Here is a 21,235-nt window from a genome sequence, read left to right as displayed (position 1 = left end):
TTTAAACGTGACATTTGGAATGAAAGAAAAGTCGATATTTAAAATTGACAATATACCTTGACAAAATTTAACTAAAATGATTCCAAATTCGTGCTGTAAACAGACTTTCAGGCACTGAAGAATATCGCTTGTTTCTTGTTAAATATAAAAGTTATGCAATCACTGCAAAGTAGTGAAGTAGCCTGTTTTGACTGTCCCACATTACTTAACTGGGTGTCCATGTCGCTGAACTGCGCTGCTGTTTGAATGTGTGTAGTTTATAAAAGTTATATTTATTTTATTTTATTAAAAAAAAAAACATTTTGTTTCAAAACTAGCTGAAGAATTAAAGGTTGAAGCTACAAATAAGCTGATCACCTGTAATGTAATCAGTGATATTCAGGTTAAAGCCCACGTACCGTACATGTCTGCCTGCAATAAAGAAGAACTCCTTAATTGTAATTTTATTAATCTTGTTTGTTGTGACAACATTATATGATATTGGTTTTTCTACTCGATCCGTGGAGAGGATATAAAATCTTTATGCGTAGAGATTGCTATACACTTTTCTCGTCAGCCAAATAGACTCTGTGTTCGGTTATCAGAAAGTGAATCACAGATGAGAAATCGAAAAAATAGGTCGGATAAAGATAAAGTTTTGTCTTAAAATGCTTTGTGTTAAAATTCACTTATACCACGTCAGCGCTGTTATTTCAGTGGTGAAAATATTAACAAATCCCATTAAAACAAATCACTTTTTTAATTAATATATATTGATGCAGGTGTTTGTTTACTGTACATTGAGCAAGTTAGCCTTATTAGTAGCTTATTTTGATGTGAAATCATGATATAACTATTCACAACATTGCTTTTAGTCAACATTTTGATCTTACTTACTGTATGGTGCATGTTAAGCTTCAGGACAATATCTAAGTAATGCAAAAGTTTCACTAACTTCTGTCCAGCCTGTGTGATGCTGTGAAAAATCTGGCTGGACAGACATACGGATAGACAGAAATAGAGGGTTTCTGGTCCTCCAATGTGTGAAACGTAAAAATATCATTAAATAGTGATAGTGAGTTCTGACCAATGTACAGAGAAAACCTTTCTTTTATTCATATAGATCGAATGCTAACAAGTATGAAAATTAAAAATTTAAAAATTCTGTGGGATCAAAAAAAAAAGCAGCGTTTTCTAATTGTAGATAATGATGATGATGATGACAATGATGATGATCATGATTAATGAGGAGGAGGAGGAGGTGGAGTAGGTGGAGGAGGGGCAGGAGTGTCTCAGTGACTGACTGGTGCACTTGCCTGTAGCCCGTCACGCGCCTCCGCTCCGCTGCAGTGCACTTTAGCTGAACCTCGGCGCGCGCGCTCAGCTCCAGCACCGGCGGTGCGCGCGCATCCGGGGCTCTCGGGCGAAAGAAGCCGCACGCGCCTGTATGTCTGCAAAAAGCAGGCTGTCCAAATACAGTAAAAGGGTGTCGGTGCCCGGGGACGATGAGAATGATGAGCAGGGTTGGAAAGAGGAGAACGGCGGTGTGGATGCACGTCACCTGAAACCCGTGAGGAGCGCACGAGACGCGCCGCAGTCCTCGCGCTACAGCATGTGAGTGTCTGCCAGTCAGAGTGGAATGAAGCATGTTAGATCTGTGTCAGTCTTAATCAGTGTGCAGGGAAACGTGAACACATGCCTGAGAGATATGCATAAAAAGTTCAAAGAAACTTAAGAGAGAACTTCTGAGACAAGGTGAAATATTCAGTTGCTGATGTGAGCATGCAGTTTCACCAGAGATCTGGGGTTAAAGATTGATTCCAGCATGCATATGCAAGTTTTATTACTATTATTATTATTATTATTATTATTATTAGAAGTAGTAGTAGTAGTAGAATAATTATGATGATGATGATGATCATAACAGAGTAATATAAAATAAAAGATAATAATAGTAATGTTCTCCTTTTTCTTTTTTCTTATACACAATTGGTGTGTGTAGCGCCATGCTGTGGATACAAAGTTGTGTGTGTGTCTCTGTGTGTGTGTGTGTGTGTGTGAGAGAGAGAGAGAGAGAGAGAAAGAAAAAACAGCTTCAAAAGGTTAAAGGGTTTTTAAAAGCTTTCATTTTTGTTTCCTGATGTTGATTTAGCTTTAGATTTAGGAATTTCATTATTTAGCAGCAGTGTCTGTGTGTGTGTATGTTAGTTAGTCAGACCACTGATTTTATACTCTGTTTACACTAGTATATTTTATATATTATGTCTTTTACAAAGACAGTTATAAAAGTTTTTTTCTTCTTTTAAACTAAAATCAATTAATATTTACATTGTGGTTTGTGAAGGTAACAATGATAGGAGTTGTGGTTCTGTACAATATACAGTTCTCACCTTATGTATGTCTTTATAGAGTTTTGCTCCATCTTTACCACATTTACATCATAGAGCTTTGTATATCTCAATTTATCTACCTGCCTTATGTGCCTCTGTGTACCTTAACCTCTATTTTCATAAATTTGTATAGCCTGGACACCAAGACAAATTCCTTATATGTGTAACATACTCAGCAGGGTACATGGTTTCCGATCCCGATTCTGAAATTTTTTTTTTTTTTATCTGTCTTTGCTCCAGAGAACCTCTTCCTTTAAAAGGTTAAATCTTCTTTTTGATTAATGCTGGTTATAGTATCTGCCTAAATACTGGTTGCTTTGTAAAGACAATCAATAGGTTCTTGAACTGTTCACTTTGTTGTTTATGAATGCTTTTAATAATTAACATTTGTGTGAACAGATAATAACATGATTCCCAAGTGAGGCGTTAATTAGGACCTCTTTTACCTGTATATCGACTCAGCTAATTAGCTTCAATAAGGAGCTCCTTTGTTACTGTCATCATTTGCTATTGTTTTCTACTTCAGTGCAAAGCTTCAGCATCTTCCATCTGACTGTGTCTGTTTTGTGTGTGTGAATGCATATATCTCAGCTACCACCTTATCTTGGTAAATACATTATTTAAATAATTCACTGTAGCTAATCATCTGTAGAACATCAAAACCCAGATTCAGGCTCTTAAATAGAATACAGTTAATTCACCTGGACTGAACAGGATTTAGTGGTAAGAATGGGGATTTTACTAGAGACAGTTTGATGGTTTGGAAATGGTAATAGAAAAAAATAAGAACTATAAACTGGACCATCTAAGGAAGGTGAAAAAATAAAAATATGTTATTATACCATAGTTTGTGTATACATTATATACTGTACATACATAAGCATTAATAGTTGAGGGGCCAGGGGTAGCTCAGTGGTTAAGGCATTGGACTACGGTTCGGAAGATCCCAGGTTCAAACCCCACAACCACCAAGTTGCCACTGTTGGGCCCTTGAGCAAGGCCCTTAACCCTCAACTGCTCAAATGTGTAATGAGATAAAAAAAAAAAGTAAGTCGCTCTGGATAAGAGCGTCTGCCAAATGCCTAAATGTAAATGTAGTTGACATCTTGGCTTATAGAATTGTTCTGGCTTATTGAAATAAACTGATAAAATGTTATATTTATTTTACTATACTGCTCTCTGATTGATGTAACCATGTTGTTTATGGTTATGTGTACTGTATTATGAAGCATGTTACCTCTAAACACATTGAATGATCTACACTTCCCAAGTGTTGCTTCTTGCACAGTTTATATAAAAAAAATATTGATAGTCAAACAGTTGATCTAATAAATTAAAAAAGGATTTTCCCTTTAGACATGAGTTAGGGTGAAGGTTAATGTATGCGTCTGCATCAAGTCAACGCCTTAGGTCTCATGTAGCCATGTATCCTGCCTACTTCCCTACTGGTCTCACATACACCTTCCTAGAAGTTTAACTACATATTGCGCAGATGCAGACTACAATAACTGTGATTCTTCCACTGGGTAGCATCACAATTCTAAATTCTGCTAAGTTTCCATTGAGTTCATTGTCTGACCTGTCTGATCTCCTCTGACATCTTCTCTCATTCAACAAGATCCAAAAAGATGTGCTTGTATTTGGTCACTACTGTTTGTGGAACCAAAAAAAAACAAACAAAAAAAAAACACCAGGGAGTAGCAAAGCTACACAGCAAAGTGGCATAAATACCTCACCGCAACTACTGTAGCAGTTTGGCTGTATAATTTTAGAGCTACACAGACACACCAGCGCACAAGTACTGTATGAATGCTCACAATACCACACAGCACTTGCATAGCCTACTGTATGGCGTATGCTCCACATAGACTAGATGCAGAAGCATAAATCATGTTTTAGTGTTAGGATTGGTTAGGATTAAGGATTACAGAAAAGTGCATGCTCAGGAACAATGAAATAAAACAAATATGAATAGCATGCAGTATACAAATTATATAAGAATAATTGTATGGGTGTTCAATATGCTGCACTTTCTGTTTTACGGTTGAAGGAAACTCAATTCTACAACACTAATATTACTTTGGCACCTGTTCTTGAATTACTTTCCGCTTCACTTGTCATTTCAGATAAAAGCATCAACCAAAATGAATAAATGTGAATGTAAAGCTGTTACGCTGTTAGGTGCAGCAGGGGATGGGAAACTGCTATGTCTTATGAAAATAAATGCTGATCAGAATGTATATTTCAGTATTTTATGGTGTAAAATAGACATCAGTATTGCACTTGCGCTTCCATTAGTGGCAGAGCTGTGCGTTAAAAAGCTTCTTTGGCTTTTTTTATTTTTTATAACTTATTCTTTGTTGCTGAACCAATAGAGGAATTGTTGCTGAACCTTCCAATCAATTTGTGAAGTAAAGGGATGAGCAACTCACTTTGTACTGACTGACCTCCAAGGGTGCATAGCTCTACGCACACACATTTGCACATTACATTTGATCAGGTACCAGAATGATCCAGCAGCCAGTGGGATTGTCAACATGGTAGGGGGTTAAGCAGGGTTTTATGCAGCAGGCATCACTGGGCCAAGTAGCACAGCAGTCTAAATTGAGTCCATTAAAGTTATGGTGACCTTAGGGACTTTAGTCAGAGCAGGCAACCTCACAGCCTTTGGAGGTGGGTTGTATTGACTTCATTGACTGGAGGATTGGCCTATTGATCTATTTGGTCTTTGTGTAGGCATCTTGTTATACCTTGAAGGAAAAGTTATTTTTGGAGTCTCGGTAAGGCAAGTATTTAGTTTGTCTTTGGAGATGCATGAATTTTGGGACTTAAGATGGAGCAAAGGACTTGGGTATCATGTAGAGCAGGTGTTTTGGCAGACATGGTGATAGACGGTGTGGTGTATGGAGTGGCTTGGGGTGTAATGGTGGAGCAGGTGTCTTGTTGTCCTTTGGATATGCAGACATCTTGGAAATCTTCATAGAGCTGGTGTCCTGGCACTTCTTTAATACAGGTGTCTTGTTGACCCTGAAGAAATGGAGATACCAGGTGGAACTTGGTGGTGGACATTGTGGTAGACAGATTGGCTCTGTTGATTAAGTGAGTGTCCTAAAGTCCCTAGCTGAGCAGGCATCTCTTGTGCCCTTGCAGGATAAAGCATCTAAAGGTCTGTAAAAGCAACTTAGGCATCTTAAAGGACAAGTAATTGAGCAGGTGCCATTGAGCACAGACATAAACTGCAGTTTAAATATATGCATGACCTGGCCATTAGGCTGGGGCACCTGGCTTCTAACATTGTCTTTATCCTCACCCAGGAGGTTTGCTGATGCAAAACTTCTTGATCATTGCCTAGTAATATTAACAAAAAAAAAAAAAAAAGGGGAAGAGAGAGAGAGAGAGAGAGAGAGAGTAGGTAACAGACAGGCTGCATTACATTAAGTTAAATGTCATACTTTGAGTCTATAAAGACCATCTGTTTTGTTAGATTGCATTTGTTAATCTTATCCTTGAGAAGGTTGTCATCTTATTGCTTTGTAATTCATGCTGTATGTTTAGATACACAGTAAAGGCTAAATATTTAATTGGGATTTTTAACAATAATGTTCAGAACATCAGAATAATAGATAGGTAGCCCAGATCTTGAAGTTAAAACCGGAAAGTATTCGATTAAACACTGGACTGAAAAATGTTAAAAGAAAATAAAAATGTGATGTGTGTAAGATGACAACCAAAATTAGACACATGCATCATAGACATCTAATAAGGAATAAAGGTTGGCAACAACCCAAAAGCAAACAGGAAGTAATCTTGTGCTTCTGTATGAGGTGTAAGCCTGGCACTGTCCTATGGAAACCTCTTCTATCTCTAGCTCTCATCTGTTGATCATCAATTCATCTTCTCAGTGAGGGTGTAATATTGTTTCTCTGTAAGCCTGCATATGATAAAAAAAATAATCATATTTAGAAAATGGGAGCATGCTGCCTTGTAATATATCATGCCTATTAGTATTATTCCTTACTCTCTGTAATATGTACCTACTCTCGGGGCAGATGTGGATATAGATTATCACCATGACATGCTCTACCGTCCTCCTGAATGAAGCCTGCATCATGATCTGGGTTGTGTTGGTTTTAAAGTAGTAGAATGAAACAATTACTTACTCATGTCAGCTTATAGGATTGATAATATTTTAACAAATGGCAGGTTGAAGTAGGTAATGAGCTGCTTGATTAGTTTCAATCAAGCCATTTTTCACAATAACGAGTTTTTTTTTTTCTTCCATCAATCTAAGGAGTTCTAATCTTCTTGCCTGTTTTCTCACAGCTATTACCATGATTTAAAGCTGTGCTGAAAGAGTTTAATTTCCCCCAAAGCTCATGTATAGCTTTGAGTTTCTTAGCTCTTCCTGCTGTATGAGAGTGTTGTCCACTTGAACATAGATCAAGACTTTTTTCTTACTGGCCTCTTAAAATCTCACTAGAATAAAGTCTCAGTTACATCGCCAAAGTTAACAGTTTTAAAAGGCTGATGTGGAACTAAAGGTGCATTAGTTCTCATGTATGTTGGTGATGTTTTGTGTGTGTGTGTGCTTGAGCCAATATCAGATATAGAATACAAAACAAAAAGAAGTGACCTTCTGCTTTATCAAATGCTGACACTGAAGACTCCTTTACTAATTTTTTTTTCCTCACAGAAAGATTTACATAGCAGTGATTGCAGCAATCATCACAACATTACAATACAAAGAATATTAAGCCGAATATGGTGCCTTAGGTACATATGATCCTGTCACCAATTAATATAAATAATAATAAATAATTATATAATAATATATAATTGGTGTATACAGTAGTTGGTTAATAATATTATTCATTTTACCTGTCAATGGTCGTAAAGTTATGGCTGATTAGTGTATATATTTTTCCTTTAAAAAAAAAAAAAAAAACTAATTTAAAATATTTTCCTTGTTAATCTCAGATTCCATAACGTGTTAATGATTGAAGCTGTGGAAAACAAAAACATATTTTAAGAAATGCACTAATGTAAAACTAAATTCTCTAATAATAGTATGTTGTTACAGTATAAAAAAGTAAACCGCATAAAAAAAACACTAAGAATCAAAAGGATTGTGTTGTTTATAAAAATATAATGCACTCTCTCATGTAATGACTTTAAGCAATTTGATTTAATATCTTCCTAAATTATTGTAATTCTTTTGAAGCATCTGTCTTTAAGAGAAAAAAAAAAAACACCACCAGTCTTTGGTTATGATTAATAGATGCTTTCATCACTTTCTGCTTATGGAGCTACTACCCCTAGCTGAGGCATGAGAGGTGCCTTCATTATTTTCATTCTTGATTTCATTAAATGTACTCGTACAAATGCAGTTTTGACATGTTGCTGTCAACCTCTATTTTGCCTCCATTATCACAACAGGAGTTTGATTGTGTGTGTGTGTGTATGTGTGTGTGCGTGTGAGAGAGAGAGTGAGTGAGAGAGGGATTGTGGGTACAGAAGAAAGCATTATGGCTTCATTTTTCTCAGAGGAAAAAAAAGCATTAAAAAGTTACACAAATACTGATGGCTTTATACTGTAAGTGTAAACCATGACGAATTTTTAAGCACCTAATTCTAATTAACTAATGATTAATGTACTGTTAATTAATGTAGTGGCAAAAGTGAAACAGGGAAATTTACAAACGCAGGTACAACCTTAAATGCAGTGGCAAAGGAAGGAAGAAAAGGATTTTAAAAATTAATAAGCATTAATTGAATTGATGATTTATATTTGTTGTACAGTTCAGATAAAAGGCTAACACTATATGAAGCATGGGAAATAATATAGCAGTGTAAGGTTTCTGAGGTGCAGAATATACAGTACATATGAACAGAATGTACAGTACATACACTGTTATATGCAAGAAAGCACTACTAATATATGTTAGTCTAAATAGTGCTTTATACATTAAACCCTCCTGTGAAGAAGAGATATAGCACAATAAATACAGAACCTATATTTTATTCAAACAGCATTTTGGAAAATACAAGCAGAAAAGACAAACAGGAGACTGTTTACAAAATGCTGGTGATTTTCTCTACCCAAATGAAATCAGCTCCTCTTACAAATCAAGTTTCGCGGTAGATTGAGGCTATATCTTAAACGGCCCATCGGATAAGCAGACGTTAGGAGCACTAATATTGGTCTAAATTGGCTGTGGGAGCACTGTGGCTGTTCACATCTGGTTCCAAGTTAAATGACCTTCTCATCTTAAAGCACTTGGCAGTGAAGGGAGCGTCAACTGGAAATATAACTCCCTGCTCCACTGAGGTTCTTGGAAAGGGCTGGTGATGAACTCCTGAGACTCGGTATGGAATTCCTTTTAGCATTTCTTATTCACAGACACCCTTTTCTCACTATGGTATGAAAAAATGAGCAACTGTCCAATGGAAATTTTATATTATACTGATAATATTGGAATACTATATGGTCCAAAATTCTGAGGTCGCTAAAGTAAAACGATCTAAACGGTTCTAATATAATACTACAGATTTTATTTAATTTTACATTTTATATTTTTGCATTACCAACATGAAAAAGTAGGATCTTTAAAATATTTACAATAATCTAAGTACTTATAGTTATTAAAAAAAAAAAGAATGTACAGTATGAGGTACATTCGCTTTCGTCTGAGACTACACAACGACTTATAAGCAGTAAAAATCTCATAATTAAATTTAGATCGAAACAATTCAGGTGTCAGGTAAACATGTGCTCTAATAGAAGAGAATAGACATGAGGAAAATCCGACTTGCAAAAAACAGTTAACATGGTTAATACTACACATTTGCTTACGTTCACACAGCGATTTTTCTTTTAGTTCTAAAATTATTCTAAAATTTTAATCTCAGGTTTTCAGTGTGGTCTCAGAATGTAGAAATACATAAATAAATGAATGAATAAATAAATAAATGTCACCCCACCTTTAAGGGTTGATCGTATCATTAAGCATTCGCATCTTCCTTAATAAATATACTTCCTTTGTTACTGTACTGTATGTTTCTACAAATGTAGGGTGGGAAAGTATAGTACTTACAGTAAGTGATGTTAACATATCAGTTTATGAAATTTAAACTCTAAATACTTTCTTTTTACTTAATTACATTTTCTTAAAATAAGGCACTTGTGCGTTGTACTTATTTGTATTTATAGTTAGATTTCAAATTTTAAATCAAATCCTCACCCATTTGTATAGATCACAATATTCTCATCAACTCATATCTTACTGGATATTGAAACATAAAACTAATTTAAAAGAAAACAATGAACTTACGTTAATAAAAGTCTGTACAAAGTTAAGCAAGGGATTGAGATATAAATGGATTTTATTTGATTTTATTAGAAGGAACAAGAGGAATTTTTGTATTTAGTCTTTTTCTTATATACTATATATTCAACGACATGTAAATTAAAAGTGGACACTTTATTACTTTTAGATTAGGATATTGCTGACTAGGAAATTCTACTTTTAACACACTGCCTTTTTATTGTGTTTTGCATACTTTGCCCACATATTTCTTATTGTAAAATGAAATAAAGTTAAAATAGTATGCGTGTAAAAGCCTCTTAACTTTATCTACTGTAAATTAAATACATTAAATGTCAATCATTAAGCATCATGTTATTCGGATCGTTTGTATACCAAAATGAACCCAATTTAACTTGTATAAACTTTGTAAACATTTGCAAAGTTGACATCCAGTTTAGAGTATACAGTATATAGTTTATAATTTATTAATGGAACGTAGTTAAATATTGAATTTTGCATATACTGTACAGTACTGTAATGGATGTATATTTATAATACTGTCTGATTTTACCCAAAACAGGATGAGATCTCTTTTGAGTCCAATTCCTGTCAAGGTTTATTTAGAGAAACAATATTTCCTGTGAATTATATCTTAGTGTAAAAGAAAAAAGTTTATTTATCTTAACTTTAAATGCAAACTATTAAAGATCGTGTAATTCTTCCCTGTTTTACTGTATCTATAAATATTTTCTAAAATTGGCACCGAAAAACCTGTGAAGAAGCATCCACCTGTAGCATCTGTTGTGTTTTATTAAAAAGCTATTAAAACCAGGATGAGCTTGCACTATCCACAGGGATCTTTCCCAATATGTCTGCTCTCACTGCACTCACTTCATCTGTCACCAGACCTCCCCTGGAAGTTAATAGTCCCAACCAAATGTCAATCTTCTGCTCCTTCTCAGAGGTTGGCAACCTGATGGGACAGTGTCAACATGGATTAGCATATTAGGGAAAAGCAGGCGGCGGAAGACAGCGCTGTTTCTGCTCTCATGAATTTGGAGGCTGTGGAAGATTAATCTTATTTCCTAAGACAAACAGCCTTTTCCTTACCAATTGATTATTTATTCCTCCTTTGTACTTCTTCTTCCAGGAAAACTCTGGATTCTTTTCCAGCCCGGAGGATGACCTTGCAGCGTGAGAAGGGTCGTCGGCAGGCAGTTCGTGGACCAGCTTTCATGTTCAATGCACGTGGAAGCAGCCTGACAGCTGAGGAGGAGCGTTTCCTTGATGCAGCCGAATACGGGAACATCCCGGTAGTGCGTAAGATGCTGGACGAATCATCCACGCTCAACGTGAACTGTGTGGATTACATGGGCCAAAACGGGCTGCAGTTGGCCGTGGGCAACGAGCACCTGGAGGTGACTGAGCTGCTCTTGCGGCGAGACAACCTGGCACGTGTTGGCGATGCCCTCCTGCTGGCCATCTCAAAGGGCTACATACGCATTGTGGAAGCAATACTGGGCCACCCATCATTTGCTGGTGGAGAAAGGCTCACACGCAGCCCACGCGAGCTGCAGGATGACGACTTTTATTCATACGACGAAGACGGCACTCGCTTCTCACCTGACATCACACCCATCATCCTAGCCGCCCACTGTCACAAGTACGAAGTGGTGCACATGCTGCTGATAAAAGGTGCGCGCATCGAGCGGCCGCACGACTACTTCTGCAAGTGCGCCGACTGCACGGAGAAACACAGGAAGGACTCGTTCAGCCTCTCCAGGTCCAGGATCAATGCATACCGTGGTTTGGCCAGCCCGGCATATCTTTCGCTCTCCAGTGAAGACCCTGTCCTCACCGCGCTGGAGCTTAGCAATGAGCTCGCCAAACTGGCCAACATCGAGAAGGAGTTTAAGGTATGATGGGTGGGAATGGTTAGATTACCATAATTAAATTTTTTTAAATAAAGTCAAAATTAAGTCAGTTTTGAATATTTACTAAAAGTGTGACAATACTATTTTTTTAATTTACTCTAATGAATATACAACTTCTTTTTAAAAAAAATATAATTTCAATCATTTTGTCCTGAACAATAACGAAGATTTGCTGTCTCTTCATCTTTTAATTAAATTCCCATTTGTGCACACATTCGTGCCATCAGGATTGTTTCTGAGCGATCCTGTTAGAAAACGATTTGTGTGTCTGTTTCCATCAATATTGTTATATTAATAATTAAATGTATATGTGTCATATATTTGTGGCATTTTAAAATAAGATTTTCATTTGTGTTATACAATAAAAAAGGAAGACCTGAATCACCTAAGGGCATCTGTTGTTTTTTTGTTTTTGTTTTTTGCTTTCCTATTTTTGTGCATGAGTTGTACATAAAATTTAGCTCATGGCTTTGAAGAAACATGAAGGTTCTTATCACTGCTGTAGATGCTAGAGGGTGCAAACATTAAGAATCTTTAACTAACTACAGCAGTAAATCAAATGTATGTTTTTTTTATTGCTTTCTTACTTGGATCATTTTTTTTCTGCCTAACATGGGTTTTCCTATGTAGCTGTATTGTGCTTCTTTGTCAGTAGAGGTGATACGACCCTTGCTGAGAGCAATAAAGTTGAGATTATCATGATCATGGCACAGATGCTCAATAGTGATGCATGCTGAGAGATTAGTCTGGAACCAAATCAGCTAAAATGACCTGGGCAGAGCTTTATGATCGACACATTTGCTGTAAATAATAATGCATTTGCTTATAGGTGATGCTTTATGCAAAGCTATTTAGCATTTGACATTTAACAAATGTTATACTATTACATTATTAAGTCTATAGAGCCGATTTGTCAATGAAATGTGACAAATAATTCACTGACATTATTACTGCAATTGATTACTGTTACCATCTGTGTCGGGTTCAGCTTTGTCTCATTTAAGGTTTTGCAATTCTGTTTGACATCTGATAACATTCCATTACCTTTTTTTTTTTTTACATCCAACATTACTAGGCTACAGCTTACAATGTCAGTAGGAGATAAAAAATAAAGTGCTACCTAAAATCAATGGCAGAAATAGGGATGGAAAAAAGGTTAAAATATGTATTGATTTAATTACATAAATGATAAACCGGGTAATAATTTTTAGTTATCTTAACTATTTTATTATTAATATTTTAGTATGAATTAGATAGGGCACAATACAGTTGGTTTTTTTTACTATCTGATGCTTTAAACAATACATTGAGTTAGTTAAAACAATATCAATACTCATATTTTTTTTTATAAAAACAGATTTAAAAAATTTACAAAAAAATATTAATATTGCAAAAATATAATAATAATAATAATAATAATAATAATAATATTTAAAAAAACTTTACAAAAATAAATTAATGAAATCAACTGTATTTATATGTAAACATTTAGATTTTCAAAAAAAAAAACAATTCAAGCCTTTTTTATTTATAGGAACAGATTTAATTCATTAATTTTCCCTTTCATTATCTCATTTAGATTTTGTTTGTTTGTTTGTTTAGTTGGTGTTGGCCAGATCATGTTAATGAATATTGGATCAGTGCCATAATGTTGGAAAGGTTCATTTCTATCCCAAAATGTGGAACAGTTCAAGAGATATGAAAACTTTTGTCAGGCACTGTACAGTATTGCATTGATTAACATTTAAAAAATGCTAATCTTCTAAACTACAAGAAATAGTAATCGATTAACAACAAAGGTTAACATGTATTAATTGACATTTGTTGAAATGTTAATTAAATGTAAAAGCATTGAATCTATTCAATGCGTGACTTAAACAAGGTCACATAAATTACCCCAAAATAAAGTGCCAACTGTTAACAATCTGTCAGCTGGCGTCATGAATCTGCCAACAGTCTAAACACTGTGTTTAAACACTCTGTAGATCAGTAGACAATGAATTACAATAAAACTTTTAATCATTGCTTTTAACGCAGATTCCCCGTTCAGTTTATCCAACACAATACACAGGATAAGCAGTATTGACACCATTTTATGATCAGCAACAATTTTCCATATTTTAGAGAATAACTTGATAGTCTTTGGTCCGTCTAAACCATACTATGCAAATAACATTAATAATGAAGAATATAATGAATCATTGTAGTATAAAGCTACATAGTGCATCCATGATGTAAGATTTTAATTTATCTTTGTCTTCCTTTAAGTGAAGCTCTTAGCCTTACCTGTTGAGAATGTCATTGATTTTTTTAACCACTAAATGCACTGAAAAAGAAATCGAAAACAACAATTTCTTAGCGAGTAAGTGCTGTGTAGGCTGCCTAGTCATTGGACATTAAAATAATTACATGTTTGTTTTTTTATCATTTAATTAGCATCTATAATTGTAATGAAGTTAAATGATTTGTCCAGTAAAACTTGTCTGGGCATTAGGAGTTTCTCATAGTAAATCATAAATGAAACCAAAATTTTTGTTTTTATGTAAGAGCAAAGTAGAAGTTTTGTTTTGTTTTGTTTTGCTTAATTCTTGTTTCAATCTTTGTATGAATTTAAATTTAAACTTCTTGTTTTGGTATTTTGTTCAATTTTATAAGAACTATAAAAGTAAGAAATTATACTATACCAATGTTTCTATACTGAAAGCCTTTTATTTTCTTAAAACCTACAGCTAAATGTCCTGACAAAACAACCTTTTTTTTTTCTTTTTTTTTTGTCTTTGAGTTTTGTTGTTTTGTCCGGAAAAGGTTCTAAGTACATCAGATGTTTCTCTAAATCATACATTTCTAATTCTTAAAAACTGTTAGTGCTAAAAAAAATGTCAGTATTAAAACTATGCTCTGCTCTAATATTTTTCATACTAGCTAAAAAAGGCCTGATATGATTTCTTTTAATTTAACATAGAACCAATTTAAAGCTTATTTCCTTACAAAGGAAAATATATTGTATTTTATGAAACTTTGGAATTATAATATTACTTCCTTGTGATTATGGTATAGTGAGGTTTTTATTTGCAGGGATGAATAAGGCATTTAATTAGAATTTCCCTACTCTTTTCAGTAGACACTCTTATCTCACGCTTTCAGTGTATAACAGTTATAAAAAGCAGTCCTAGACTGAATAAGCCAGGATTTGAGGAAGTGAATGTGCACAACTGTGACACTCATATTAAATCCCTTCAGACAAAAATTGTTCTTGAAGACACAATGTTTTAGTAAGTTGCTTTGTTTCTTGGTGGGAAAAAAGACAAAGTAGTTTGCCAGCAACCAGCCATTCAAAGGTTTCAGAATATTCAGGAACCACTGCTAATTCACACTTTGTCACATAGAATCTGCTGCTGCTGCTGTTTCAGTATGTCAAAAGCAGCTGGTTTATAATTAAAACTATGATCTCCATTTCTGTTCTTATTTATTTATCTGGCAGACAGTTTAAATGTTAGTACTGAGGAATCGTTAAACAGTCAATCACAACAAAGAAGAATGACACAATCTTAGTAGTGCTGAGTTAATAGAACTCTTCTATATGGCCTTTACTCAATGGATATCTATGTCACTTTGCACCTCCAGATTCGATTCCCGCCACGGGGCCGGGTGCGTAAAGTTTGCAGTTTCTCCCCACGCTTGGTGGGTTTCCTCCTGGTCCTCTGGTTTCCTCCCACAGTCCAAATACATGCAGATTATGTTAATGGGTGTCCCCATGGATTGGTACCCTCTAGGGCTGGGCAATAAAACGATAACGATACAGTATGTATCGCCATAGACACATGATTGATATCAATAAAAAATGTGTTCGATAAAACATTCGATAATTTTTGTTCTTTGTTGGAAGAAAACAGAGGTCATTTTGCACCTTAAATGTTAAGAGATACTTGTTAAGTGTTCATTGTGACTTTAGACTTATGTTTACATTTTAATTATTTGATTAAAATAATTACCCCCCACGGTGTTCCCTGTCTTATGCCCAAAGTCTGCTGACATAGGCTCCAGGCTCCTATGATCATGTATAGAATAAGCACAAATATAGAATTATATAATCCAAAAAATGATTAAATACTGTAACCCAGAATATATTTAATATTTTTAAATCTTTAAAGAAGCCAGCTTTGGGCATGTGTGTGGTGGTAGCCATTTTGGTTGAGTGTTTTTAACAAAGTCACCAAAAGTGTCGACAACAAAGCAACTTAATCACATCTCCTCCATACATTTCAGAAGTCTGTTCACCCTCTCTAGATATAACAAAGACATGGCAGTTACAACCAAAAATATCACATTTGGACTTATCAGTCCAAGCAATTCTTGGCACAAGCAATCTTTTCTGATTGTTGTTCTTCAAATTAATGGTTTTGTTGCTGCAATTTAACCTGAAGATCTGACTCATGCGGTCTCCTCTGAACAGTGGATGTTGAAATATATCTGCCACTTCAAATCTAAGAAGCATTTCTGTGGGCTTTAATCTACGGTTCTGTAAATCAGCAATTTCTGATGCTGGTCATTTTAATGAACTTATTCTCTGCAGCAGAGGTAGCTCTTTTTTTCTTCTTTTCCTAGGATAGAGCCAGTTTCATTGTAGCATTTGATTGTTGTGGTGACTGCATTTGAGGATGCATTCAAAGTTCTTAAATTTTTTTATTTTGACAGACCAGAATGTTGTTGTTTTTTTGCCACAATATTGATCTGTAGTAGCACTAATAGGACTAGTGACTCTGTACCCTCCCATCCTCTGCACAAGAGACCAGGTGGCCTAAAGCACATTTAGAAGGCAAGGCAAGACTACCTCGTGAATCTGAATAGAGAATGCCGTAAGTTAGCCAAGCTGGCATCAAAATTAAATGTAGCTACTTTGGATAATCTTAAAGATAAAACATAATTCCATATGTGTTCTTCCATAGTTTGGATGTTTTTAATATTAATGTACATGCACATGAGTGATTTGTTGAATTGGAGCAACACAAATAACGTCTTCTTAAAGATTTATTCCACTTATATCATGTCAGAACAAAAAGACATGCGCAATGGAATGAAGTAGATAGCTAATTAGCACAAAAATGATCTTTTTATTATGTTTGTTCATTATTATGATGATGTTAAAACAATTCATGGTTTGCAGTTAAAAAGCTAATTGTCTTGAAAATGTAATATAATCATTATCTGTACAATTGTAAATAACAAAGATCATCCTTTAAGCAGTTTTTGCTTTAATACATTGTTTTTTCATCCTCGGGTCTGACTGGTCCTAAGGTGTGGATTAATATTCTACAACAGCAGGTCTAGAAGCAGTTCCAGATACATGGTTTATATTAATGTGTTTGTATAAGTGTTTAAACTGTTTCTACAGCAACGACTTACACAGGGATTTACTGTATATGACAGATGCCCCAAATCAACATATATTTTTTTTACATATGCAATTGTTAAAGTTTTCTGTAAGGAGATTTGAGAGATGTCTTTAATGTCCCCAATGCTTTGTAACATTTGGACACAAGCTCAAACTATTTGATTTTGGGGACAGAGGGAAATGAAAAGGGACAGGTGACACTATAGCTTTCTGTTTTTATGTAATATGACAAGCATCATGGAGGAAAAATTGTATCTCTTTGTCTGACTTTGTTTCTCTCCCTCTTTTTTTCTTGCTGTCTGTTTCTCTCTCTCTCTCTCTCTCTATCTCTCTATCTCTCTCTCTCTCACCCCTCAGAATGACTACAGGAAATTGTCTATGCAGTGTAAGGACTTTGTGGTGGGGGTGCTGGACCTGTGCAGGGACACAGAGGAAGTGGAGGCCATCCTGAATGGAGACGTATCCGTGGAGCTGGAGGAGGGCCAGCACCACCGCTCTCTCCTCAGCAGAGTCAAACTGGCTATAAAATATGAAGTCAAGAAGGCAAGTATAGCTCAGTCACCTCTGCTGTACATCACATGTGCAGTATGTGTACTTTTCTCACCATATGCTCAGCTTAATATATAACCACCCTGTAACAGCTAATTCCACTAATTACACGTTCCATCTGCTGCTGTGTGTAAAAGCTCTATTCAGAGATATATCAGGATGAAACACAATGTAGTCCCCAGTCCTGTGTATTTTATATTGGCTTGTACTTTGGTCATGCTACATGTATAGTGTACTGTAGTGTTGGCCAAAACATGGCACGGTTGCTAAAAAGTGACTCACCTACGGTATGAGAAAAGTGATTTTTTTAATAGATAGGATCATATAACACTGTTTTTTTTAATAATTTTTATAAATAATACTTAATGCTTCTAATCTTCCAATCCATGCTTAGTTTTTTTTTTATATATATAAATATGCATACACATATGATCAAAATAAACACAAATACAATTTCATGCCCTTTTATGAGTCCGTAATTTTTTAAAATATAAATCTTTCAATGATTTTAATTATCCTTCAGATGAACCTTGGCGAATTTGAATTTTACATGAAAATACATAAACATAAAAAAATGCAAAAGTATTATTATATATATATTATATATATATATTGCAACCTGAATTTGACATGGTTATGGACACCACAGAATTTTTTATTTTTAAACTTGAACCAAAAAATAATTTTTATAGGTCATATGCTTCTAAAAGCTTGCCACAATTTTAGTATCAATACTCATAAATAAATATGAATCATTTGCATTTTAAATTATTATTGTTTGAAGCAAGACATATAAATGTCTCTGAAAATGGCCATTTTTGGGGCACATAAAAAAAGCATCTCTTCAAAATCGCTGAAGTTTTTAGTGAAGCAAGATTCTACATCCATGTTGCATAAACATCAGAAGTAGCTTCTTTGGCACACTGATTTTTTGCATTATATTTATAATATAAATATAACATTTGGCCGTGTGTCAGTTACATATGTCCACTACAGTATATGTTTTTGGCCTTGGCTTTCTTAAACACATAAATTGACAAAACATAAATCCCCCTAACACACATGCCCACCCAGTGGGAACCACCCTTCCTATTAGGTCATTAATGTTAGGGTTAAAGGACAGGGTAAATCAAGCTAACAGCAATGAAGCAGACATGAAGTGCAATCTCAAAATGGGCTTTTAGAGGAAAGGATTGCTGAAGGAGTTTTCTGTTGTAGTTTAAAAAAAGCCACTTATCCATCTCAGACATAATTCAGATTGGAATGGATGTTTGGGCCGTAATTAAAGAATCATGGCCATGTTAGTGTGTTTTCATGTATGTTATGTGTGTATGTGTTACATCAAGCTGTGTAATGTGTGATTGATGGAAATACTGTTTGTCTGGAGGGCAGGTCCTTATTTTTTTAATTAACCGTAAGCCTAAAAATCTCGCCTCTACATTATCTCCAAAAATCAGGGAAAACTCATTTGTTTTCTAAAATAATGGCAAAATACTGTGCAAGAAATTGGACACATTTACAGTATGCTGAGAAATCAAAGGTGCTTTTTACCACATCACCAGTATACATTTTCATATTTAAGCTTATAAACACCAAACATGAATGTACTTGGTGTTCATATGAGGAATTCTACCGAGTCACCCACTTTATAAAACATGGCCGTAATTAATATTGAATACTGTAGATGTCTTGACATCAGCCGAGACTGGGATTACTATTTTTAATCAAAACCAGCGTGTTTAATTTATATATACTGCTGCGCTGTCCTAATATGTAACATACAGTACAGTATATGATGTGGACATGAACATCATTCTTATCATGCCACTCAAATAGAATATATTCTTGTGGCATTTGTGTAAAGTTATTTCCATCATTGTTGTGTGAATAATTTAGTGGCAGAAATAACCAGCTGACTGAAAAAACACATTTGGTGTTTTTCCTTCTTTTTTCTTTATGAAGGCGATATATTTGGCTAGCCTGGTAGGTATTTTAGACATTTTTCCAATACTTTTAATTATAGGTTGTTGCTATTAAATTAAATAACTGGCAATTTAGTGTTAAACAAATAGCCACCATGCAAACCATTTAGATATGCACCTGAGCATTTTATGTTCATAATGATGAAGATGTATGTGCAGCAGTAGTGGTTGTAGTTCTCTGTTTCTGTTTCTCACAGTTTTCCGAAAATTTATTTTATCTTTAACTCATGTATAGTATAACTCGGTCTGTGTTCCAGCTGCATGGCAATAAGTCAGATTTAAAGGGGAAAAGCAATAAGTTATCTAATACCTAACAGCGTACAGTGTGAGCTTTAGCCATGAATGCAATTCCCTGTCATCTGTAATAAATGTTTTTTACAAACTGGACATGAGTTGCGATTGATCAGACAGATACCTGGCTGCAATCTTACATCATTCTTAATAGCATCTGTTGGATATACAGTATATATATACTATAAAGCTTGGAGTTTTTTTTTTGTTTGTTTGTTTGTGTACATCGCCCCATTTATTTTTTCCTTTACGCGGATCAGTCATCCTCATCCCTTTTCAGAAAAACAGCCCAAAAGCACAATGTCTGGCACTTCAGGATTTAAGTCCCTGGCGGCGCAGTGTGTTACTGATGGTAGCCTTTGTTACTTTGGTCCCAGCTCTCTGCAGGTCATTCAAAAAGGTCCCCCCGTGTGGTTCTGGGATTTTTGCCCCATGAGGTGAGATCTTGCGTTGAGCCCCAGACCGAGGAAGATTATCAGTGGTCTTGTATGTCTTCCATTTTATAATAATTGCTCCCACAGTTGATTTCTTCACACCAAGCTGCTTACCTACTGTATTGCAGATTCAGTCTTCCCAGCCTGGTGCAGGTCTACAATTTTGTTTCTAGAGTCATTTGACAGCTCTTTGGTCTTGGCCATAGTGAAGTTTGGGGTGTGACTGTTAGAGGTTGTGGACAGGTGTCTTTTATACTGATAATGAGTTTAAAAGACATAAGTATAATGTGATTTTCTGGATTTTTTTTTCTTATTTTATCTTTTATAGTTGAGGTATACCTATGATGAAAATTACAGGCCTCTCTCATCTTTTTGAGAGTGTGAGAACAGGACAATTAGACATATTTTGAAACACATCATTGATGTACTGTATCAAGCAGCAGGGTCTATGTTAAGTAGGGCAGGTATGAATTTAACACCTATAATTCCCTTTAGATGCTTGCAATTAACCTACTACTTCAAATCAGAACTATATGTACACCAGAGAACAAAACCATCTTCATCCATCCTTTGTGTAAGAAGTGAACTTAGCTTTGGCCTAGAAACTTAAATTTACCTTTTTAGCATGCACCATAGTCTTTACTGTATGCTGAAATAAAAAAAGCCTTGCTTGTGTCCTCAGGGAACAATGGACGTATAACGGACTTGGAGCAAAACCTATCTGTTATTACAAGTAAATCATATATTTTAGTAACCTAGCTTAGTACTGTACTATATTTATCTGCAAATACAGCTAATAATTTTCTCCCTACGGCTTTACACATGCTAATCCTAATAATTTTTCTTTTTTTCCTGCTTTGATACTGTAGATTGGATAAAGGTTTTTGGTAAAGAGCAGTTTTAAATCTTGTCACAGGTTCTCAATAAGATTAAAGCCTTAAATTTGACATTTAGTTGCATGGTTTTGAACCATCCCT

The 21,235-nt window shown here is 35.1% G+C and overlaps 1 protein-coding gene across 1 annotated transcript in view; it reads left to right on the top strand.

Moving 5' to 3' along the window:
- Positions 1 to 1,408: 1,408 nt before the first annotated feature.
- trpc3 (transient receptor potential cation channel, subfamily C, member 3) overlaps positions 1,409 to 21,235 on the top strand; it is a 39,731-nt gene continuing 19,904 nt past the window's right edge. Inside the window, exons 1-3 of the mRNA XM_053481461.1 lie at positions 1,409 to 1,593; positions 10,827 to 11,592; positions 17,360 to 17,545. Of these exons, the coding sequence (XP_053337436.1) occupies positions 1,427 to 1,593; positions 10,827 to 11,592; positions 17,360 to 17,545 (1,119 nt within the window). The 5' untranslated portion in view covers positions 1,409 to 1,426. The remainder of the gene's footprint in view (positions 1,594 to 10,826; positions 11,593 to 17,359; positions 17,546 to 21,235) is intronic.

The sequence above is a fragment of the Clarias gariepinus genome, chromosome 2 (genome assembly GCF_024256425.1).
Source record: "Clarias gariepinus isolate MV-2021 ecotype Netherlands chromosome 2, CGAR_prim_01v2, whole genome shotgun sequence".
NCBI classification, from domain to species: Eukaryota; Metazoa; Chordata; class Actinopteri; order Siluriformes; family Clariidae; genus Clarias; species Clarias gariepinus.
Note: the sequence above shows the minus strand (reverse complement) of the source record. Positions and strands in the feature narration are given on the sequence as shown.